The sequence below is a fragment of the Oreochromis niloticus genome, linkage group LG7 (genome assembly GCF_001858045.2).
Source record: "Oreochromis niloticus isolate F11D_XX linkage group LG7, O_niloticus_UMD_NMBU, whole genome shotgun sequence".
NCBI lineage: Eukaryota > Metazoa > Chordata > Actinopteri > Cichliformes > Cichlidae > Oreochromis > Oreochromis niloticus.
This window is the reverse complement of record NC_031972.2, coordinates 180,452-204,538: the sequence shown is the minus strand read 5'-3', so window position 1 is coordinate 204,538 and position 24,087 is coordinate 180,452. Positions and strand designations below refer to the sequence as shown.

General features: G+C 49.6%; 1 protein-coding gene and 1 long non-coding RNA gene across 2 annotated transcripts; both read left to right on the top strand.

The window, feature by feature from the left end:
* Nucleotides 1-35: 35 nt before the first annotated feature.
* On the top strand, nt 36-15,869 carry ambra1b (autophagy/beclin-1 regulator 1b). The gene is given in 20 exon segments (XM_025908991.1): nt 36-334; nt 2,932-3,137; nt 3,899-3,957; nt 4,214-4,397; nt 4,586-4,758; nt 4,887-4,953; nt 5,398-6,453; nt 6,456-6,943; nt 7,109-7,195; nt 7,608-7,796; nt 8,908-8,988; nt 9,078-9,178; nt 9,351-9,461; nt 9,686-9,874; nt 9,961-10,115; nt 10,702-10,841; nt 11,197-11,301; nt 11,888-12,075; nt 12,415-12,510; nt 12,914-15,869. Coding segments are annotated over 19 exon segments (4,125 nt in total). The 5' UTR covers nt 36-334; nt 2,932-3,005; the 3' UTR covers nt 13,438-15,869.
* A 1,459-nt stretch (nt 15,870-17,328) lies between these two features.
* LOC109202789 (uncharacterized) lies at nt 17,329-23,396 on the top strand. Its single transcript, XR_002062713.2, has 2 exons — nt 17,329-17,802; nt 20,591-23,396. It is a non-coding gene; the product is annotated as an uncharacterized LOC109202789 (long non-coding RNA).
* The last annotated feature ends 691 nt before the right edge of the window (nt 23,397-24,087 follow it).

Here is a 24,087-nt window from a genome sequence, read left to right as displayed (position 1 = left end):
ATCGACGATTTTGTATCTGGGCTCAGTTGGTAAGTCTGAGTATGTCGCTAGCGAACAGCTAGCAGGTTACGCAGTAGCAGTTTGACGTCGGACAGCCTCTTTAAAATCGGACCAATGCCTTAGAAAAGCTTCTCTGTTCGCACCCATCTTGTAATACGAGCGCTGCCCGTTGAGGCCAGCGGTCGGTGCTCGGTAGAAGATCGGGATAAAGCGGATGATCTTAGCGTACCGCTGCTCGTCGGTCACGGTCTCCGTTTTTGGCCGAGCTAGCTAACGAGCTAGCAGAGCTAGCTGTTCAATAGCTTTTAGCGCCGCAATGGATCCATAAAGGAAGGTAGGCCCGGCTCACAGCAGCAGCCTCTCATTCACGCCCTGTTTGCTCTCTGAATGGACTCCGGGTGGGTTAAAGTGTTGGATCTGTGGGCTCGGTTCGGCACGCCGCTGCTCGGAAGCTACATGTAGGCGCTGAGGGGCTCCTCAGATGGTTCCGATCAGCTGAGGTCCACTCTTAGGTTGTGCTGGCTTCACTGCGGCTGTGGTTCTGTGAGCAGAGCGGGGGTGTGCGGCTTTGTGCCGGCTGGAGGCCCTCAGGCTCACAGCCAGCTGTGTGGAGCTGAAACATTTCTGTATTTTTGTCATTCGACTCGGACCGTGACAGGTGTGTTAACGGTGATGACGTTTCTGCCTCCGAACCTCTTTATTTCAGGTTCACGCGCCTCAGCTCTGGGTTAGGGTCACCTGAGGAGCCAGAACAGCCTCACCTGGCACATTGCAAAGTGATGAAGTTAAACCACCGGGTCTGTGGGTCAGGGCCTTTCTGAGCAGCTGACTCACCTGCAGGTTGCTGTTCAAGACCCTGTACAGACGAAACAAACAGCCTGACTAAGCTCATTTAAAAAAACATCTGTTTGTTCCAAAGCAGATGTTTGTAGAGACTGAGCACAGCTGGTATCAGTCTGCACATTACTCTTTATGAGAGGAGCACAGTGACACACAGAGACAGACTCTACGCCCTCAGAACTGAAGCTGTGCAGTCTTGTGTGTCTCAGAGTACAAATACTGTGGTAATTACTGCACCAACAGTATCTGTGGTAACAGGATAATAATAGATCAAGAGGCTGGTACATAAAAAGTGGGATGAAGAAAGACGGGGGTACTGGGAGGCTAGGAAAGACTTACAGTGAGCTGTATGAGAGGGCTAGACACCAAGGATGGAGAGAAGGACTGGTATTGATTGGCTGGGCACAGAGATGGAGCTGGAAAGGATGTGCAGCAGGTTGGAGTAATTAAGGACATGGATGCAGACTACTAATGAGTGGTACTTGCAATGGAATGGATGAAAGCTAGTTAGTGAACCAGGAAGTGCAGAGGATTAGTGAGGAGAATGGGAAAGGTGGTTGGTCCTAATGACATACCTGTGCAGGTGTGGAGATATCCAGGAGAGAGGGCAGTGGACTTTTTAACCAGGCTGTTTAACACAGAAGAAGTGTGCTGGTCCTGAAGAACAGGCAGAGCTGAACTGCAGAGGGATGAAGGTGATGATGAAGATGTGAGAAAGAGATGTAGAAGCTGGGTTAAGAAGAGAGCTGATGATCAGTGAGCAGTAGTGTGGCTTCATGCTCTACAGATGTGATGTTTGCTTTGAGTGTTGATGGAAAGTTTAGAGAAGGTCACTGTGGTGCTGCACGAGGACGTATGTGAGGGCAGTGCAGGACATGTATGAGGACAGGGAGACAGTGGTGAGGTGTGCGGTCGGAGAGACAGATGGGTTGAAGGTGGGGGTGGGATTATGTCAGGGATCTGCTCTGAGCTGCTTCCTGTCTGCAGTGGTGCTGGACAGGCTGACAGGAGGAGCAGGTGGAGGTATCCTCTGAAGGTGGTGGAAGGAGCCGAGGTAATGAGGATTTAAGTTTGGTCGACCATCCAAAGAGAGTGCAGGCAGGGTGGAGCGGGTGGAGATGTGTGACGGAAGGATAACAGCAACAGTGAAAGGAAAGGTTCAAAGGTGGTGGTGAGGAAGCAGCAAAAGTCCCTGCAGAATGTCTCCAGCTTCCTGTCCGGGTCAGGGCTCGGCACGTTCCTCTTTTCAGTAGTGTAATCTAAGACTTTACATCATAATTTTGTAGGTGGCGCTCTGGAGTGTGTGACGCCATAAAATATGAGGTTTGAGCAGTCCTGACTGAAGTGTTTTCTTACCATGTGTGATTTTCAGCACAGTTAGATTTAAATGATCTCCACCTGTTGGTGATGCTGATGGAGCTGTGTGGCCTCCCTCGTCCTGCAGCTGCACGCACACAGTTTGGGTCAAAGTAGTTTTAAATGGAAGCTCAGCTTCAGCATCGTCAGTAAATGTGTTTGCAGCAGCTGTTCCAGCTGCAGGCGACCAGTGAAACCAGTGAAACCTCCCCAGCTGCTGAGAGATGATTCTGATGTGTTCTGACAGTAAACTGATCTTTACTGAAGCTCAGCTGATGAAGGCCATTTCACGATGCAACCTTCAGTTCAGCCATCGCCGCTGCTCTTCTTATCATTCAGAGATTTAATACGCCGAGTGATGGATTGAGATCAGTCAGCTGATAAATCTGGGTTTGTGTGTGATTGGCTCACTCCTGTTTTGTTTTTGTTTGAGTAAATAAACCTTTAAGGCCAAATTATTGAAATATTTTTATCATAATTTTGGTGAATTTGATGCAAAAAGTGTTGAAATGAAAACCATCACTGATGAATGAGTCCAGCTGACTTCAGACTAACAGCTGCTCAGTAAAACACAGCAGCTGATGATCGTTTTCATTCTGACACAAATTCAGAAATTCATGGTTCAGACATTCCCATCCAAACCCCGCCCCCTCGCTCTCCTGACCTCAACTTCGCACCACGGCGTCATAGTAACCGTTTCTTTCAGCTCGATTTATTTCAGGTTGTCTTTCTCAGCCCAGACTCTGCATGGCGTCGGATTGGCAGCAGCGGGAGTGAGCAGCCAATCAGCTGAGGACACCGGTAGCATCATGGCATCTCGTCAGAGAAACTCTGTCCGGATCCTGTCCAGCCGGGAGCGCGGCTCGCAGACCTTCGGCTCGCAGCGCCTCCTGCAGCTCCTGGTGGAGGAGAAAGTCCGCTGGATGAAATGGCAGAGTCAGGCAAGTTTCAGCGTCTTGTTTCCTCTAAGAACCAAATCGTTTTCAGACAGCGCCCCCTACAGCCTACTCCCAAATGACACGTTAATAATTTAGCTTTATTGTTCAGGCTTTCTGATAACTCTGTGTGGTGACACGCTCATCAGTGCTTTTCAGATAAGAATCATCAATAAAAATGTGTCAGAATCAAAGTTTTTATCGACTGTTCTTGTTGTACTTTATGTTTTTCCTTGAGTTTTCCCAGCAGCTGCTGGGATGTATGAGGCTGAGGCCGTTTAACAGAATATAAGAATGTGATGTACCTAGAAGTCTCCCATGAAATCCACCCCCATCAGGCCTACACTTCCAGAGATGGTGGAGCAGGGGGAGGGGGCAGGTGTTCGATAACCGTGTCCAGGAACGATCTCGATTGGGCAATAACTCGAGAAGCTGTGAGGCTCGAAGTCGTCAAATATTCTGGGAGTGGTCTTAACACCAGGATACACCTGCCTACCAGCTTTGGCCACAGTGGGCCAAATACAGCCCGTCTGAGGCGCTTCTGCTGCACAACAGAGAAGCACGCAGAGCCAGTGAGAGCTGGGGGGGGTGGTCAGAGTGTTGTGGGGAGGAACTGAAAACAAAATCGTCCAGTTCCAGCCCACAGGGCTCAGGAGGGCGTTGTTGGGGAGCGGTCGGATTGTTCGTTGCAGGCGGCGTTGCTGATGTGTTTGAGTGTGTGCGTATGAGCACTTCCCGCTGAGTGTGAATGTTTGTGTCTCCAACAGAAGGTGGAGCTGCCGGACAGCCCTCGCTCAACGTTCCTGCTGGCCTTCAGCCCTGACAGGTGAGTCAAGTCAGAGCACAGGTGGAGGCGGAGACTCCATCAGTTCTGGATCTTTTTACCAGAGTATTACCGATGTAGTGGTATTTAATCAGGATACTTTAGCAAAAAGACGTAAGAACAGAAACGAGCTAAAGAATACGAAGTATCTCAGAATGTTACAGAAAATTAAATATGTGCATATAGTTGAGTTTGAGGTGCTGGATACTGGAGTAAAGAGTCTCAGCCGGGCCTTTAAGATGAAACGTTGTGTCTGCAGGACCCTCATGGCTTCGACCCATGTCAACCACAACATTTACATAACAGAGGTGAAGACTGGAAAGTGCCTACATTCCTTAGTGGGCCACCGTAGGACCCCCTGGTGTGTGACCTTTCACCCCACAATTCCTGGCCTGGTGGCCTCTGGGTGCCTTGATGGCGAAGTCCGGATCTGGGACCTGCATGTGAGTACCCCCCCTCTGATATTGTGCAGCAGTCGGGCCGGGTGCTAAATGCTTTCATGTCAGTCTGTTGATGAGGACATGAAGTCGGTGTTTCTGTCGAGCTGCATGTCCGTACTCTGGAATATTCTCGCTCCCGTCTGAGCATGCAGCGGGACATCAGACGCTAACTGAGTAACTGTGTTCTGCAGGGCGGGAGTGAGAGCTGGTTTACCGAGAGCAACGTTGCCATCGCCTCCCTGGCCTTCCACCCGACTGCTCAGCTGCTCCTGATCGCCACCAACAACGAGCTCCACTTCTGGGACTGGAGCCGCCCCGAGCCCTTCGCCGTGGTCAAAACGGGCAGCGACACAGAGAGAGTGCGGTGGGTTAAACACTGCCACTAGTCAGAGGTCGAATCTGAACATGTGCACGACGTGACAGTAATAACAGACCGTGCTGTTATTACTGAGCCAGGTGTTTTCATCGACTTCTTCTCTGTGTCTGTTTCAGGTTGGTGCGCTTCGACCCTCTCGGTCACAACCTGCTCACGGCGATCGTGAATCCATCCAATCAGCAGGTACGAAGATGATCTAAAGCCGTTTCTTAGCGAGGCAGCGTCATGTATCAGAGGATGACAGCCATGGTTCACCTGCAACCTCAGCTGCACACCTCACCAAGAGAGCGAATAATGCATATAAAAAAACATCACCCTGTATGGATGATGTCATCGACCTGAGGGCGTGCCGAGCATTGAGAGGTCTCGTTCAGAGAGCAAACTGAGGCAGAGCTAGCACCGAGTCAGGTGGACCTGCGCCCTGTGTGGCGCCTCGGTTTGGTCATTACAGTTTTCCTGTCTCTGTGTTATGATTGGTTGATTTTTCTGGGAAGTGACTGCAGATGCGTTTGCTGAGGATGACATCACCATAGCAGGTTTTGGGTGACGAGTAGAAGAGGTCGCCTGTCTCTGCCATTTAACCTGCATTCAGTGATCAGGTGTTTTCTTCTTCTTTGCCTCCTTTAGGGTGAGGAGGACTCGGAGGTTCCCATGGACAGCGTTGAGATGCCTCACTTCCGTCAGCGCTCCTTCCTGCCTTCCCAGCCAGTTCGCCGGACGCCCATCCTCCACAACTTCCTCCACATCCTGTCATCCCGCTCCCCTGGGGCTCAGGCCGGAGGCGAACAGCAGCGGCCTCTCGGGGAAAACGGAAGTAACATGGCCGAATCTCCCAGCATCCCTTTGGCCCAGTACCCCAGCTCGGAGCGCGGTCCGCCCCTGCCCGGCTGTACCCAGCACCTGGGCATGGTGTGCATGTGCAGTCGCTGCTCCGTCAGTCGAACGGCGCCCCAGCCAGACGGAGCCTCTGTGCCGCCGCCCGATCCACGGGTGTCATCGGACGCGCTCCAGCCTCCCCCGGCCTCCACATTCTCCTCAGCTCGTACTGAGCCCCGACAGCCCTTGGAGCGAGCCTCCGCTTTTACGTCCGTCTACTACAGCGCCGGTGCTTCTCTTAACCCCGCCCCTCCAGGCGGCCACGAGCCGCACTCCACGCCCAGACCAGGACCCGACTGGACTCGCAACCTGCTGAGTGTGAGGGAGGGGGGGATAAATCCGGGCATGCTGCCTCCCAGAACCTCCGCCTCCTCCTCCATCAGCCTTCTGTCTGTGCTCCGCCAGCAGGAGGGCTCCTCTCACTCCCCCGTCTACACCTCCGCCACTGAGGGGCGGGGTTTCCCCCAGCAGGGCGAGCCCGGAGCCCGGGATACCGCCAGCACAAGCAGCGGGCATCACCCGTTCTGGGACGGTTCCCGTGGTAACACGGCCTCCTTCCGCAATGTGCTGCAGTGCAACCTGAGCCGCTACTTCCTGGAGATCGGCCCCATCGACATGGAGCCGGGGCTGGGCGGTGCCGTGGCCGACGGAGGCCAGGACCAGAGTCAGGAACTGCTCAACAACAACATGGACCCGGACCGCCCCGGGCCTTCCTCATCCTCCTCCTCCTCCTCCACCCCTACCATCATCCACTACCAGCCTCCCCTCCCCCCACCCCCCAGCTCCCACAGCCTGGAGAACAATGTCCCTCCCCCGCCTCCCGAGGTCACCTGAACCGCTGCCGGGCCTGCCACAACCTGCTCACCTTCAACCACGACTCCCAGCGCTGGGAGCGCAAGACATCCTCCGCCTCCACCTCTGCCTCCACCTCCATGCTGGAGCCCCCTTCCTCCGCCTCCTCCTCTGCTTCTTTCCCTTCTCCTTCCTCTCACTGGCAGCCCGATGAGGCCAGGAGGATGCTCGAAGTCCAAACACAGGAGAGGAGGGCGCCTCCTGAGCCCAGCGAGCAGCCGCCTCCCCCAGCAGCAACGGTGGGAGGAGCAGGAGGAGTGGCCTTCCCTATTGCCCCGTCCTCTAGCCAGCCTGGGGAGCAGACGGTGGGCCTGGTGTATAACCAGGACACGGCGCAGTGGGAGCGGGTGTACCGGCAGGCTGCATCAGGCCGGCCGGCGGAGCCACCGGAGGCCTTAAGCCAAGAAATCCCTGTCGACCCCCCAGATGAGGACTCCCTCAGGAGGTACGTCACCTTTTTTCTTCACCATCATAGCTATATGAAGTCAGATTCTGGTGCTTCCATCGGACCGCTCATGCTCAGTCAGCTGAGCATGAAACCAGTGCTTATAATCAGCTACCAGTGTCTCTAACACTGAGCGCGCTCTGTGTGTCTCTGTTTCTCGCCCAGGCGGCTGCTGGAATCGTCTCTCTTGTCACTGTCTCGCTACGACATGTCCGGCTCCAGAGACCACCCCATCTACCCCGACCCAGCCAGGTACAGAAGCACCGCCGTTTACCCCGAGTCTAGGTTCAATGTGGGCTTGGATTTAACTCTCCCAGGCCAGCTTGGCATGAGTCACAGTTCAGAATAAGCCTCCTTTATCTCGCACTGGACCACATTAGAGGTGTCTGCTCTCTGTGACATCACACAGATCTAAACGTAGAAAAAGCTGCTGACACGTGTTGAGCTCATTAAACTAGTTCCTAAAAATGTGAACATCCACCGGTGGATTAAGACCTGAACGCTGCAGCAGGGGTTAAATGTGAGCTTCTGCACACGCTCGTGTTTCTGGGTAAATGATGGACAAAGCCGAGGTCGCTGGGTTTGCCTCTGCCTGTCGAGGTCAGAGTTTGAAATGTTTCTGCAGACACTTGCTGATAAAGAGTCTTTGCCCTCTGCTGTGCAGGCTTTCTCCAGCAGCTTACTACGCTCAGAGGATGATCCAGTATCTGTCGAGGCGCGACAGTATTCGCCAGCGCTCGCTCCGGTACCAGCAGAACCGGCTGCGGGCCATGTCGTCCTCCTCGTCGGACAGCCCGGCCAGCAACCCGCCCGGCTCCATGGACAGCAGCGACGTGGACTTTGAGGATCTCGAGTAAGTTTCAGTCACCTTCCTCTCATGGTTCACACAGCACACTGTGACCTGAGCCGCTCTTATCCTGTCAGCGCAGCAGCTGCAGTGACACGCTAGGACAGGCTCGTTAGGTTGGCTCGTTTTAGTAAAACTAATCAGAAGTGTATTCTGTTCACTGGGGCGTTTCCAGTGGGAGAAACGTTTCATCACTCGTCCAGGTGACTGCAGGTTTCAACCTTATTTGCACAATGACTGAAACTAACACCACAGACTAACAACAGGCTGTGAGCTGAGTTTATCAGCACTGATCAATAACCATGAGTCCCTCTCACACAGATTTGGGGAATGGCTGCAATCACAGCATTGTAAGATGGTGACAGATGTACCCTTAGGCCCCCTCCTCCATTCAGAGATGGTTTTTCCCTTTTCACTCAAACCAGCGTTCCTCCCTGTCCAGGATGTGACATCCTCATCATTGAAGGCGTGGCCACGGGCCTGTAGGTGTGAATAGTCTGGCCCTGGCCCTGTCTAACGACACACGGCGATCCATCATCGCAGATTAGAAAATGAATCAGGACAAAACGCTGTTCTGGAGTCCGTTCAGGAATTTGCCTCAGATTTATAAAATGGCTGAAATCAGACGTGAGCTCGTAAAATATCGTCAATATTTTACCTGCCGTCAGGTAGGCGGGTCCAGAGACTGAGTTTGTGCCCCATCGTCGTATTTTGGCTCTGAGCTGTCCTGTTGAAACGCAGCGTGCAGCCCTGATGTTGTGGACTCGAGTCCTCGTGTTTCCGTCCCAGCGTCTCCCGTGGTGGGTGGGGCTCTCGTCTTTTCACCGCGCTGTAGATCTGTTTGCGTGCAGCGCGTCTTTATGCATCTCTCAGCTGCCCTCTCATTGGCCACAGCTAAATTCAGTTGTTTTGAAAAGAGAGGCCGAATTGTTTAATTTTGTTTCCTCAAAACAAATCCGACAGACCCATGAAGACGGGAAACTGGCAATGCCCGGCGGGCTCAGATCATGTGATTACAGCGATGAATGACATCACCGCAGTAAGGAGCTCAGTGTTGATGCGTCCGAACGCTGGTTGAGTCCCGGTTGTTGTTCAGTCTTTCTCTTTGTTTCTGCAGCGATAACAGTGACAGAACGCGACACCGGACGCCTCGAAACGCCAGGATGTCTGCGCCCTCGCTGGGCCGCTTCGTCCCTCGGTGAGTCAGCTCCGAAACCCGCCGCTGAACCCGGTAAACTCGCGCTCGCTGCTTTGGTTCTCATGTCATTTCTGTTTGTCGTCCTGCAGCCGATTCCTCCTGCCCGAGTACCTGCCCTACGCCGGGATCTTCCATGAGAGAGGGCAGCCCGGGCTCGCCACACACTCCTCTGTCAACAGGGTGCTCGCAGGTATACGCACGCGCACGCGCACACATGCACGCGCGTACACACCTTTATTTAAAAAGAAGAAGGCTCATATCTGACCTCTGTCAGGACACGTTTTTTTTGTTTTTTGTTTTTTTCTTTAAATGGAGATGTGATACCGAGCGTGCCCAGTGACGCCGTTTCCTGTCCTCCACAGGGGCATCGATCGGGGACGGTCAGTCTGCAGTTGCCAGCAACATCGCCAACACCACGTACCGCCTGCAGTGGTGGGACTTCACCAAGTTTGACCTTCCTGAGATCAGCAACGGTACGGCAGCGTGAGGCCGAGGGTTTGAATCCTCTGCTTTAGTTCCACTTTATTGCTTTAAGTTTTTGTTCACAGTCATGACATCGTTTCACAGTTCCTGCTCAGCTCAGCCCGGAGGGGTTAAAGGTCACCCACTCTGACGGGTTTAACAAACAGGCCGCTCTGAGTCTGAGGATGTTTGTCTGAACGCCTCACAGAGCCCTCTCTCTCTGCCCCCCCCACAGCCTCGGTCAACGTTCTGGTGCCAAACTGTAAGATCTACAACGACGCCAGCTGTGACATCTCTGCGGACGGGCAGCTGCTGGCGGTTTTCATTCCCAGCAGCCAGCGCGGTTTCCCAGACGAGGGCATCCTGGCCATCTACTCGCTCGCCCCCCACAACCTGGGAGAGATGCTGTACACCAAGAGATTCGGTACGTCCTCACAGAAACAAATGCTCTCTCTCTCTCACACGTCCAGCTTTGTAGGCTGGTGACGACGGCGGTGTGTTCTCCCTCAGGTCCAAACGCCATCTCCGTCAGCTTGTCTCCAATGGGCTGTTACGTGATGGTGGGCCTGGCCTCCCGCAGGATCCTGCTGCATCCCACCACCGACCACATGGTGGCGCAAGTCTTCCGCCTGCAGCAGCCACACGGAGGAGAGACGTCCATCAGGGTGAGAGGAGCCTCAGATTTATTTCACATAGAAAACTGCACGAAATCCAGATCAGAGCAGAGATCAGGTCTAAAAACTGATGTCAGATCAGTGGGCAGCATGTAAGTGATGATGATGTCAGACAAGTTGAAGGGTTTGTGTAAAATCAGATTTTTTAAGGGAATTTTTCCTCCACATACTCAAAACATATACGTGAAAACTCGTATGTTTTCACGTATATAAAGTCTTACTTCATGTTTCGCTGTAAAAGGCTGCTGGGGTGTGAATCTGATAACTCGAGAAGGATTTAGAAATTGGTACCATAGGCGAGTTTGAATCTCAGTAAAGGTCAGCGGTCAACTTTAAAAAAACACCCTGAGTAGCATGTAGCACCGCCCACTGCCAGGAGATTATTTTCAGGAGAACTTTCTCTAAAGTTGAACACGCACAAAGAATGGGACGCTTCCCGCGCTGCAGAGTCCATGTTCCAGAAAACAAAAGTGAGCTCGGATCCAGGACGAGTTCCACATCCCGTCATTTGGGAAAAGCTGGTTTTACGCAGCTTTGCTGTGACATATGCTTCAGCTGCAGTGCGTCTGTGTTTCAGATGGTGTTCAACGTGGTCTACCCCATGGCTCCGGACCAGAGGCGCCACGTCAGCATCAACTCGGCTCGCTGGCTGCCAGATCCGGGGATGGGACTGGCTTACGGAACCAACAAGGGAGACCTGGTGATCTGCCGGCCTGTGTGAGTCTGCAGACACGAAAACAAAGTCCCGCTAAATCAGACATCTCAGACTCCAAAACAGTATTCGGGGATCGAGGTCGGCGTGCAGATTCAGACTTCTGCAGCTGACTGTGCGAATGACAAGCTGCAGACTGAGCGTGACGTTAAATAACCGTGCACACGTTCAGCTGTCCTGCTCTCAGAGCTCCCTCCCGTCCTCTGATCTGATTATCCTCAAACCAAGCAGGAAGACCATTAACTGGAGGAGACCAATTAGTGTGTTTAATGAGGTTGTGCGAGTCCACGAAGCCCCGGCCCCCCGTGAAGCTTCCTGAGTGGAAGTGAATTAACCAGCTTTGGTTTTGTGTGTGTTTAGGTTCTATCGAAGCGACGGCGAGAGCCCCAGCGAGTCGAGCAGCGAGCCGCTGTTCAGCGTCAACAACAGCGGAACGAGCCGGAGCCGAGGCTCCGACAGGCCGGGGTGAGTTCAGGGCCTGTGGCGATGTTTGCACCTGCTTTTTATCTGCTCGTAACACGTGGTTGTGGTCGGTGTAGCAGCAGACGGGCACTCGGGTTATTTAACCCTTTAAAACCTTGAAATGACTCCAGAAATCTTTGTTTTGATAATGGAGTGTTTGTTGAACCTTTAGACAAAATATATAAAAATATATCAAATTTTAATCTGCATGTATGAATTCTAATTTGTTACATAAACCATATTTTTGCAATTTAGTCATTAAAAAATTTGTCATGCAATTTATATCATTTATTTTGAGAGTAAAAAAAGTCACGCTGATGATGAAGAAGTCTGAAACCTCACAGAAACACATCACATACGATCCGCTGGGCTTTGAAGGGTCAAAGCTGCATGTTGTACATTTGTTTGTAAATGGATTCAAAGCTTCAGCAGAAACTGAACAAGGTAAGAACAGCGTGGAGGCGGGGCTAAAAATAAAAGCACACAGCTAAAAGTCTCCTCACACCTCTCCGTCAATCGCTGCCCCCTGCTGGTGAGTTTATCGTGTCTGGATCTTTGAGTTTCTGATCGGCCTGCGATTCATTTTCAGGCCGAACCGCTCCAGCTGGAGGCCGGACAGAGACATGGGACTGATGAACGCCATTGGCCTGCAGCCCCGACACCCCGCCCCTTCAGTGACATCGCAAGGAACCCAGACGCCAATCATCCAGCTGCAAAACGCCGAGACTCAAACGGAGAGGGAGCTGTCGGAGCCGAGCGCCTCGCAGCCTGCTCAGAGTACTGACACACACACACGCGCGTATCTCATTGACATGATGCTTTCCCTAGCCGCTTACCCTAACCATCAAAAGTGAATGCCGAACCCTAACCCTGACCCTAAACCTAACCATAACCTAACTGTGACCCTGACACTAAAAACACATTTTGAGTCTCAAAAATGCCTTCAAACTTGTGGGGGCCGGCATTTTGGTCCCTACGAGGGTCGCTTGTCCCCACAAGTATAGGTAAACTACCAATTTTTGGTCCCCACGAAGATCTTAATACCCGTCCACTGTAAGCAGAGCTGTGTGTGTGTGTCTGTGCACGCGCGGGCTCATCAGGTGTGTTTCTTCCCAGGTGTCCCTCCTGAAGCTCCGTCCACCAGTGGAGCAGCTCAGGCTCAGGTGGAAGTCCCAGCTGAAGCAGAGACCGGCACCTCCACTGCCGCTGCTGGTACTCCACCCACTGACTGCTCAACATGACATCATAACCTCTGTTACTGGCTCATCATCATCATCATCATCATCATCATCATCATCATCATCATCATCATCATCATCATCATCATCGTCGTCTCATTTCTGCCTCCATGTTAATCTTCAGTTTTTACCTCAACATGTTTGTTTTGTTACTAATATTTATATCAACATCATTTGTTTTTGTGTGTGTGTGTGTGTGTGTGTGTGTGTGTTTTGGATGAAATGTTGTGACTGTTTGTATTTAAAGATCAATATTTATAAACACCTGAGGGGAGACTCTATGATGATGACGATCATGATGATGATGATGATGACATCTTCCTGATTGTTTAGGCGTGTTTACATTCACGCCGCCTCTGTCGCTCTCGTTGGTTCAGGAGAATCTTCGGAGTTCGGGTCTGGCGAGGATGCTCTGGCACGAATCCGCCGGCTGATCGCTGAAGGCGGCATGACTGCGGTGGTCCAGCGGGAGCAGAGCACCACCATGGCCTCGATGGGTGGCTTTGGGAACAATATCATCGTCAGCCACCGCATCCACCGCGGCTCGCAGACAGGCGCCTCCAGGCCAACCGCCGAGCCCGTCGCCACGGCCCCCTCCACCTCTGGCCCGCTCCTAGTCGCCTCGCAGCCCCAGTCCTACCTCCGCCCGGCGCCGCAGGCCACGAACCCGTCAGAACAGCTCGCTCCCGTCTGGGGCCCGCCGCCACCCGCGCTGTCTCTGGCCGTGGATGTGGACGATGTGTTCGACGGTGGGCGGGCGGACGATGACTCCTTGCCTGGTCCCTCCTCTTCCTCCCTGCTGTTGTCTTCCCCCTCCTCCCCCTCCTCCTCCTCCTCTCACAGCCCCCTCCCTGGTGGTGGCGGCCCCAACAGTTACCCCGGTGACCCATACAGCAGGTAGTCCGCCTATTGGCTGACGGTTAAGCGGGCTCCTCAAAGCCTTATCTCACAAAAATGGGTGCTGCTTCGACCCCACACAGGGTCTCCCACCTGGAAACGAAGGGACACAAAATCCTTCCCCCCCCCTTTCCCCTACCTTTCTGTTGAGCGGCGTTGGTGCTCGCGAACCTGGACCGAAGCTGGACCGCCATCATTCCTCACAGGAGGAACTCCTACTTGAACGTAGGCACGGAGCTCCTCCCCACCTGATTCTCTCCCGGCACGACGGAGGTCGAGGTTCCTGACGCGCCGCGCCTGCGAAGGAGGGGGTGTTGCTTCTTTCACATTTACTCCAACGTGCTGCGTTTGGTGCCATGTGACGTTACCTTAGATGTGAAATAGTGATTGAAGTGTTTGAACTCAGCACTACGTTTTTGTACTGTGTCACTGATGCGTGTGCCTGAGGCGGGGCTCTGCACGGCGGCGTGGCGGTGAGAGATTGGCAATCACTGAACGCACACGCTCGACTGAACAAACTGAAGCTCCTGCATGTCTCGAAATAATGCTGCAGCTCATCGAACACATGTTTGTGTTTAAGGCTGAAGACAAGGAGAATCACTTCCTGTTAGGGCAATGAGGGGGCGGAGATTCACCTGCTCTGACCCCTCCCTACCCCTGCCAACCCCACCCAGCTGCACTACAGTGTGTTTGGTGCTAACGGAGGCGCGCGTGTGTGTTTGTGTGTGCGTGCGTGCGTGCGTGCGTGTGTGTGTGTGTGTGTGTGTGTGTTCTCACTGAAACCACAGTTTGTCTGTTTTTTTTTTTTTTTTTTTTTGGGGGGGGGTGTTAGCTGAGCGTCTTTGCGTTTCCTGTCCGCCTCATCACGTTTGGATGTTTGCATGTCAGAGCGGTCGTTTGTCTCTGTTCACGGTGAAGGTGTTGGGACTGCGAGGTGGGGTCTGCACGACGTGTTTAGCCGGTGGGGGGGTTGGGGTTTCACGGGGGTGTGTGGTACAGTCCTAAACGAGCTGGGTGAAAGGTCTGTGGGTTTCGGCTCACGTGGGCGCCACACTGACCGATGCTCTCAATGTAGAAACGACACCAAAGCGTTCCAGGAAGCTGCAGCGTTCGTCCTCGTGCAGGGACAATGCTGCAGCGTGAGCGCTCCGACTTCTAGCTATGACTCAGACACCGGAGATCAATCGTCTCTGTAATGGTTTCATCCAAACTCGCTGACTGGTGGACATTCAGCAGCCTGTGTGGTCACTTCCTGCTGTTACTGACCAGGTGATGAGTGGATTTATTATCATCATTATTATTATTATGACTTTTTTATTAAGGACGGAGAACTGCAGATTGGTCTCCCTTAAAACTGTCGTCTTCTGTTAAACGACCAAAATAAAGTCGAAGACTTGTTGTTTTTTTTTTATTTTGTTTTTTTTTTTTTTCGGGGGGGATTAATGAGCCGAAGAGTCAAAATATGTGTGTTCAGTGGAAACACAGGTGTGCGTGTGTCTCTTCCACTACAGGAACTTGCTGTTGCTCGGTAACATCCAATCTAAACCCTCGGATTTCACTCAGTGTTCTTGGACAGCCTGTTAGTGACCTCACAGCAGCCATGTTGTTGGTCCAGAGGCCACACCCCTAATAATACAAACCCTTCTCTAATTAAGACAGGTGAGTTATAGAGCCCCGCCCCACAGGTGTTACAAAGAGGAAGTGATGTATAGAGACCAGAACAGTTTGTGTGTCAGGCTGTAAACGTGTTAATTTCTGCTGTAGTGGGAGTGTGTGGGGACCGACTCGCTGCTGCCTCTGCTGGACATCAGAGGAACTGCAGGTTTTGGCTTAGCCGTTGCTCCTCGGTGCAGCTCATCTTGTTTGTATAGAGATTGTAGAGGACCGAGAACAGAACCCTGAGGAACACCTCGAGCACTTACGACACTTTAAATGTCAGCTTTAAGATTCGTGTCACCGAGCTCCTGTAGTGGAAGATGTCTGAGTGGTGCCTCAACCCCCCACCCCCACCCCCACCCTTCAGAAGAAAACTTGAATTTTTGTGATCAAGCGCAACTTTTCCTTTTTGCAGCGTCCAGCTGTCCTTTTTGTTTCCACATATGCTTAGAAGTTCATGTACTGATAGCATTTAAGGTGGGGGTGTTGAGTGGAGCTCTGGGATTCATGACACTTTTTATTGAAGCTTTTATTCTGCAGGTGAGACTCTGAATGCTCCTGGCTTTTTACTTGATCAATGAACATTTTAAAGTGTGTGTGTGTGTGTGTGTGTGTGTGTGTGTGTGTGTTATCAGGGTGGGGGGGTGCGGGTGGATGTGAATACCGCAGCGGTGTGAGTCAGATCGGTACCTGTGTGTCAGACTGTGGAGTTTGTACAGCGCTAACGCGACTCTTTGCTTTGACTTTTAGACGTGATGTAATTAAAGAGCTTTGAGAGTTCCTCTGTGCTCCTCCTCGTTTCTTCATCTCACTGCATCACAAACACGGAGCAGATACGTCATCCACCCATATTACACCACCCTAACTGGCAGACGAACAACAAACCACAGAAAAGTTTGATTCAATTTTTTTCACTGTTACAGAAATTAACATTTTGAATTTAACAGCAGAAGTTGTAACGATGTCAGAGTCTGCACCAGAACCTTATCTGTGGTTTTATTTGTTCGTGCTCACAGATTTGTTCCATCTTTTCTTTATTGACTCGATGATTGAAGCCTTTGTTCGAAGCTCAGCTGATGTCAGCAGTGCATTTATCTGGGATAACCTGTCAGCTTCATTTTTAAAACATGAAGTCATGCAGTAACCACGAGGGCAGCGCTCGAGGTGCGTCTCAGGAAGCTGAACTGAAAACTGAGACCTCACATCCACCCTCGGCCTGAGGAGGAGCAGCGACCTCGCCGTGAGGCCTCAGATTGTGTTGCACACAGGTGAGCTCTGCCTGGTGCTGGCTCATTTACTGAGGAGTACCTCAGAGTGCCCCCTGCTGTGGGCGTGTCCTGCCTGCAGGAGATGACCATATAAGCAGATGGGGCGAGGTGACATCAGCGCGTCCTTAAAACAAACTGAAGGACGCTGTTTATTTGGACATTATGATCGTTTTTAGACATTTGTCATTCTTCCAGTTATTTCTTTGAGCTCACTGAGCTGGGCCTTCACATGCAGCAGCTGTCACCTGGATTTCCACAATAAAGCATATTTCTGTTCTATATTTCTGTGAGTGTTTACAGGCTGAAGGATGTGTGAGTAGGCTGCAAACAAAATGCCTTTTTTGGCATTACAGCTTTTCCTGATTGCTAAAACACTATAACCAATCTTGTGAACCCAAATTTCAGAAACATAATGCCACTTTCCGAAGAGCACACCCATTTCCCTGACCTATGAACACTATGGCCCTGCTCTACCACATGTGGTGAACTGTTCCTGTGGTCACTCGGAGGAGTTATTTTAGAGCCTTATGTCAGTGTGCACCTCCTCCACGCCGTGGAAGATGCCTGTTTAGACATATCAGTAGATGCATGCCAGGGGAGGGTCTTACCCCCGCTGCCTGGCTAATGTAGCCTGTGATGTGGATGAGATTCTCTGGCCTGACCACAGACAGGATGCTGAGGTGGCGTAATGTTTTTGGTGTGTGTTGTACTGTATGGTATGTGAATAAAAATGTGCCACTGTGTGTACTGTTAGAGTGAATTGTTAAATGTTGTCATTTCTATGCTTGCCAACTCTGATGAAAAGGATTCCACTGCCCTTCCCCCCAGATTCTTGAGGTTCTGGTTGGGGGGCTGTAATGTTTTATTGCAGATACATCCTATCTGGAAGATCTGCTTCTTTTGATGTAAGCTTCCTGCGTTTACGACCCTTTGGTCAGCAGGAGGTAACACACACACACACACACACATTCTTACTTACATACAGAAGTTCACACATATACATACAATGCCTTAGAACCATGTGGGCGTTGCTTTGCTGTGTTTTGTGTGAACTGTCTCTCAATAAAAGGCAGCGAGAGGAGGCCATCGTCGGGGTCATTCGTGATGAGCTAAGATACCGACGAGGCCTCCCTTGCGCATGTAAACGATCGAACGCTGTTGCCTTGTTTTCCTTTCACAGGAAGAAGTCCTGGATACAGCGGGGTCTGAGTTTAGACCCAACATTTATTTGGTCCTTCGAGCTGGATCCTAACACATCGCATTCACCGAGGAGAGGGAGAGGACGCCACCGCAGTCTGCTAGCAGCCATCGTCTGGGACGATTGACGAAAGCCCTGTTACTTTGCTTTGTTCCAGGCCGGACAGTTTGCGCCTGAACTCCCCTCGGGATGGATGGCGATTGACGGGAACCAGAGACTCTTCCCATGAACGGAAACAACACGAACAGTGAGTAGAAAAGGCCTTATGCGTCACTGAGACTGCGCGGGCAGACGCGGGTCCAGGGGAGCGCTGGTTGCGCGGTTACACGTGAATCTAAAACAATAGAGAGCGGCTACGTGACCGTGCGGTTTCTCGCAGGTACGGGAGTGCGCCAGCCGTGCGGGAAGGACGCAGGCTACTAAAGAAACGGCTCCATAGCTGCGCTGTTTCACGCGAGCACGGGAGTGCGTTGGACTGTGCGTTTAGGACGCAGGTCCATAAGAGCTGTGCGTGCAGACGCAAGCGATAGGCCTATGTTGTGTGTGTGCGGGCCAGACGTGGTCGGCGTGAGTGTGGCTGATTGTTGTCTTGTAATGGAGACTAAACTGTGTAAGTCTGCCTTGAAAGTGGATGAAATACACTGCAAAGTTTTTATTGGGCAGCACGTGGTGTGTGGATCGTTGAAGAATGAAGTGAAATTGTGCTCTAAGCAGAAGTGAGTGTGAGCGTGTCTGACGTCACGGTGTGTGTGAAAAGGTATCCAGCTGGGGCAGACGTGATTCTGCAGGTCACCTGCCCAGCGGACAAAGAAATAACATAGTTGTGTTGATGAATGATAGCACGAAGAGTGTTTGGTGTTTCTCAGCCTGAAACAGCTGTAATGCTACTTTCTGTTTTGGAGAGAAGAACAGTTTAAAAAAGAGAGAGAGAGAGAGAGAGAGAGATGTGTGTTGTTTAAGCAGTGATGAGATTAATGAAAATGTGATGAGAGGAACACAAAAACATATAGAAAATGCATCAACCATACTAACCCTAAATGCATACACAATAAATGATACTCATGAAGACCAGACAGCATCTTAAGCATGAGATTCTGTTTGTCATCTTGTCCAAGTCACTAGTAAGATGAAAGTGATACATAGACTAGTGGACTGAATATTATAGGAGGACAGATGACTGCATCATAGAGGAAAACAGAATGCTGATGAGGGGTCTTAAATGAGTGAGCTGAGTGAGCTGATTGTGAGTTTCTGGTGTGTGAAGAAGTTTTACCATGGCACACATTTGGTTACATGAGAAGAAACTTATTATGTGATGAGACAACAGGGTTATGCTGTATGTTGTGTGTAGCTGATTGGATGAATGTTTGAGATTAAACTGGCTGTTGATTTGTCTTTTGTTACTAAGTTGAGCCTGCCAAATGGGTTGTTACGATTTATCCCCCTGGCATGAAGAACACGTGTCATGACTTAAACAAGGCCTTTCTTTCCTTTGCTTTCCTTTATTTTCTTTCCTTTCTTTTTATTTTGTTACTTTCATGGTGCACTGAAGGTTTCGTTTGATGATCTCTGTTTGAGCAGAGATGCACGATTAGAACAGAAGCACTATACGACTCGTCGTCGAGAAAACTGTTGCAAAGTGAGTTTCTCCAAAAATTAAAATGGGCTTGGGAGAAAGCCACTTATTTGGGACAATCAGAAAACAAGTCCCTGCCAAAAAGGATTCAGCGAGGTAATCCGATTCTAAAGTTCTTCTTTTTCTTTGAAATGACGTCATTTTGCTGAGCGTGGAAACAAATGCGACAATAGTTTCCACTATCAGCAAAGAAAGAATGAATGAATGGAAAAACTGACTGACAAAAGCTGACAAGACTGACTGACTTAACACCATTGTGTGAAGTTAACCCCCACCTGACAAATGTGTGGCTGTATCTCTGTGTGTGTCTCTATTGTAGGAGCAGAAGGAGACCACGGGAGGAAACTTGGGTCACATGACTACGTGAACTCTGCAAATTTAACCTTTTAGTTTAAAATTCTCTGTGTCTGTAAATTCACCATGGGTGTGTCATTAACTACTTTGTGTTGCTCACAGAGATCACTGTGAGAAAGAGTGTATACAAATGCGCAGCGCTAACATCTACATTTCTTTTTACAGCAGATGGTTAATCATGTGATTCAATCATGTGATTTATAGCAGGACACAACTTAATGATGTTTTTCTATCACAGGATTACTGAGATTTTGTGTGAAGAAAACTGTGGTTACAGGCTGTGTGTTGGTGATTAAATTACACTGTGTTGTGGAGAAAATATGAATGTTCCAAGGGAGAAGTGAATACAGTGTGACACTGTTTGAAACCAGTGTTACTTCTCTTTACAGCAGAGTGTTAACTTTATGACCTTTTACAGCATCTCTGGAACCTGTCGACCTGCGCCTGACCACCAGGATGAACCGTGTGTTAATGTTTGTTTTTAAGAGTGCTTGTAAAGGATTCAGCACAGACAGACAAGTGACAATTGAACAAATGTGCAGTGGTTACAGAATAGTTGAATATGGGGCTCATTAGCTGGCCACTATTGAGCTCACAGTGATAAAATGAGTGGAGTGACAAACTTAAGGAAAGTCACCGATTAAATTGTGGAATAAATTGGGATGATTCATGATTTGGGACAAATTATGATAATAATAGTGATTTAATGACTGGAGAAAACCTGCACATGATATTTGTCTTTTATGCTGAATACTTTATTATTCCTTTGATCTATAGTCGGTTGAAAATGTGAAGTTTGATTTAAAGACTTTGTCTTCCAGGATACAGGCTCCATGTGGAGCTGGGAGTTAGACAAGCTAAACATTTAATTGCTGACTGATGTTTTTACACAGGGTTACAGGTTGGAGTGAAGCTGCTCCAAGGGACAAACCCTGGAGATTGTTTTAGGGAGACTGTGCAACATTCTTGTACATGTCTCATTGGGGTGTTGACACATGGTGAAAGCCATGTGGCGAGAGGAGTGTCATTTTTTTTTAATTTGCAGATGTCGTGAGGTGCCATGACGAGAGAAGTGACTGAGAGGATCGTCCACAAGATGGAAGCTGAAGCCTGGAGAGTCTTCAGGAGGATCAGAGATCACCTTCAGCACAGAGAGCTGTGCTACTGGGCTTCCAGGAGATCATCATGAGGAGACTCTGCACAGCAAAATCTTAAATGAGATAAAAGAGTTTTGACGTTGACGTTGAGGAAGACAGCTAAGGTGTACAACGTGCTCTGCCTTTAAAATCTTCAGCAACGTTGACTCATGAGAACCTGAGGGAGCGTGCCAAGCTCCAAAAAGTGACGGCGCAGAGGAGGTCCAGCGATGGACTTGTGGTTCTGTGAACAGCACAAATGCCAGGTGACTGTGAAAAACCTAACAGCACTTTTTCCACAAGTGAAGCCAGTAACTTACTATCCTAACAGATTAGCTCTAGTTGCTTGTGCTTTACCTCCATGCGTGAGATCAGTATGTGCAGCAGCTTAAGCTGTACAATGTTTCAGGATATAGTTTTTCACCTTTTGACACTGTTAGTTCCACACGAGGTAGATGTCTACTACTGCAGACTAAAATTACATTTCTGTCACCTACAAGACGCTTGTCTTTAATGTTACTGTTACTCTCATAACCACATATTACTATAAAGTGGTGCACAATTCTGAATCCGTCAAACCTTTTGCCAACGAAAGAAGAGGGCACTCCTCATGAGTGTAGAGACCACGTAGAGAAGGAGTGTAAGCCGAGGGATGACTTAATAGCTGTGCCACTTGTTGAGGGAAAGGTTTGGTTTGTTGATGGTTCGAGTTTTATAACAGCAGAGGGACAGACTAAAACAGGTTATGCTGTAGAAGATAGTGAGAAAGTTATCTGTGCAGGACAACTAACGTTTCATATTTGCTTGAGTAGCAGGGATAGTAGGTTTAACAGAAGTGTGTAAAGCTGCAGAGAAATAAGATGTGACAATATACACTGATAGCCAGTATGCATTTGCTACATTACATTTCTTTGAAGTGCAGTGGGTGAGACGAGGTGTGACAGCCTCCACAGGGAAACCTGTAGAACACGCCAAACTCTTGCAAAATCTGCTGGAGGCAGAGTTTTTACCCAGTAGGATTGGCGTTTGCAAATGTGTAGCACGCATGTGAGGGAAAGATCCAGTTGCATTAGAGAATGTTTTTGCAGATAAGATCGCGAAAGAGGCAACTTTAGGAGAACATGGTGTTAACGTTTTAGCAGTGCAACACCAACAGACGTTGGCTATTATGCGGGATGCACTGGTAGACATGCAGGGCCACTCATCTACTGCAGGGAAACAGTTGTGATTTACAGTAGGAGCGAGCCTGTAGGATGGTGTTTGTTATCTGTGTGATAAACCAATACTGCCTTAGACTTTATATAGGACTGCTGCTATTTTGCGCCATGGGCTTTGCCATGTCGCAACAGGAGGGAGATAATGAGTAGTTTATACTTTAAGATTAAATACCCTTAAAAAAAACTTTTTGCAGGTCATGTATGATATGTTGCAAGCACAATTCTCAGGGTAATTTGAGACCTAAGAGAGGGAAATTCCCCAGACCCAGTCACCCATTTCAAGTTATTCACATGGACTATAGAACTGTCCAACTGTAATAACTATGAGTATTGTTTAGTGATAGTGTGCCCTTTTTCAAAGTGGGTAGAAATTGTCCCAACTAGGGAAGCAGATGCCATTTCAGTTGCCAAAGCAATATGTAAGAATATCATTTGGAACATGGGATTCCCGAGACCATTTATAGTGATAATGGTCCACATTTTGTAAATGAAGTGATTAGATTAATGGCACAACATCTAGGGATAACACTAAAACATCATTGTTTATATCACCCGCAAAGTGCAGGGTTGATAGAGAGAACTAATGGGACAGTAAAGCTAAGACTTAGAGAGACACGCATGACATGGTTAAACTGTATAGAATTAGTTAGGAGGTATACGAATGTACATGAGGATTACTCCAACAGAGAATGGTCTGACTCGTTGAGATTATATATGTTAGAGCATTTAGAGTTCTAGTCTTCTGTAGTGATGATAGGAGAGCAGAAGAGAGAGCATATTAGCAGATTGGATGCTTAAAATGTGTAAAAATAAAGAAGTCTTGAGAACAAATGATCTGCCAGATGATTCTGTTTCTCCACAGGAGCAGAGTCTGAAGTCTGGAGATTGGATGTTGATAAGGCCATGGAGAGGAAGTGCTGGTCCAGTCCACGGTGGGAAGGTCCATATCGGATGCTTCTGACGACGCCCACAGCAGTGAAGATTGCTGAAAGGATTACTTGGATACATCAAGCGCACTGCAAGAAGGTGACACACATCCAGGCCAGCTCGGGGTAAGTGGCAGGAAGACCGGGTACAAAGGGGGGGGAAAGCCTCCAGGGCCCTCGTCTCAATCCGGTGAAGAAACCAACTGAGCCACAGGTACTCATCAGATGGCTGGGAATGTGCTGTGCGCCTTCTTGTGCCTGTGGACCCAGAGTGGGATGACAGGAGCGCACTGGGACAGAGCAAACCACACCCAGTACCCACATGGGGTTTTCAACAACTACTGGTGGCAGTTTGTGAACACAACCGCTCACATAAAGAACGAGACCAATGGTTATGCTTGTGATGCCACTGGCTACACATTCTTCTGGACTGTGGCCATATAGCATCACTGAGAGTGAGACAGTTTGTTTGGTTGCCTTGGCAACACATCCAGGAGTAAACATACTTGGAACACTGCCAACTTTTCAACTTCTGAACCTGACTGGACGGTTGATTCACCAGTAGCTGGGAAGGTGAACTGCTCTGGTACGACAGACCTGCTAGTCCGACTCCAAGTATCTGACTTGCTGCAGGACACTGAACAGCTAAATGAACTGGAAGCAGGCCAGTTGCCTATGTGTATGAAGGGCAATGGATTAGTCCAAGTTGGAGATTTACCATGAAATCTGAGCAACGTCACCTATTCTTTGTGTCCTCTGCAAGAAGGATGCAAACAGAGAAGCTTTTGTCTACATTTACATCATGAACACTTCTCTAAGCTGGTTGAGGTTTTGAGCCAAGAAGATCAAAACAGCTTGATCCAATTTCCTTTACAAAGCTTTTCCTGTGGTGACAACAGGACAGGAGAAGAGTTGTAAATGCGGATAATTTACCAGTTGACTCTAACCCCCACAGGATGCCTATAGTGAGAAGATCTGGGGGGGTTGATAGGAGTCATAAAGAAGGGTGTTGATCAGGCTACAGCTTTGAAGTTAGCTGAGAGCCACAAGGACAAACGATAAAGTCAACTGATGTGTTTGAATGTCTATGTCTGTATACAGTTGGATTGTAGTGACATATGATTTTTGAGAATGTTGATTCTTCTTGTTTGACTGTTACATTCAGTTGTTTACTTGCAGGAATACATAATGAATCACACGACAGGAGTAGATGCACCACGAGGCTGGAGAGCTTGGTTAATGTCTGGTCCTTGGTGGCATCTT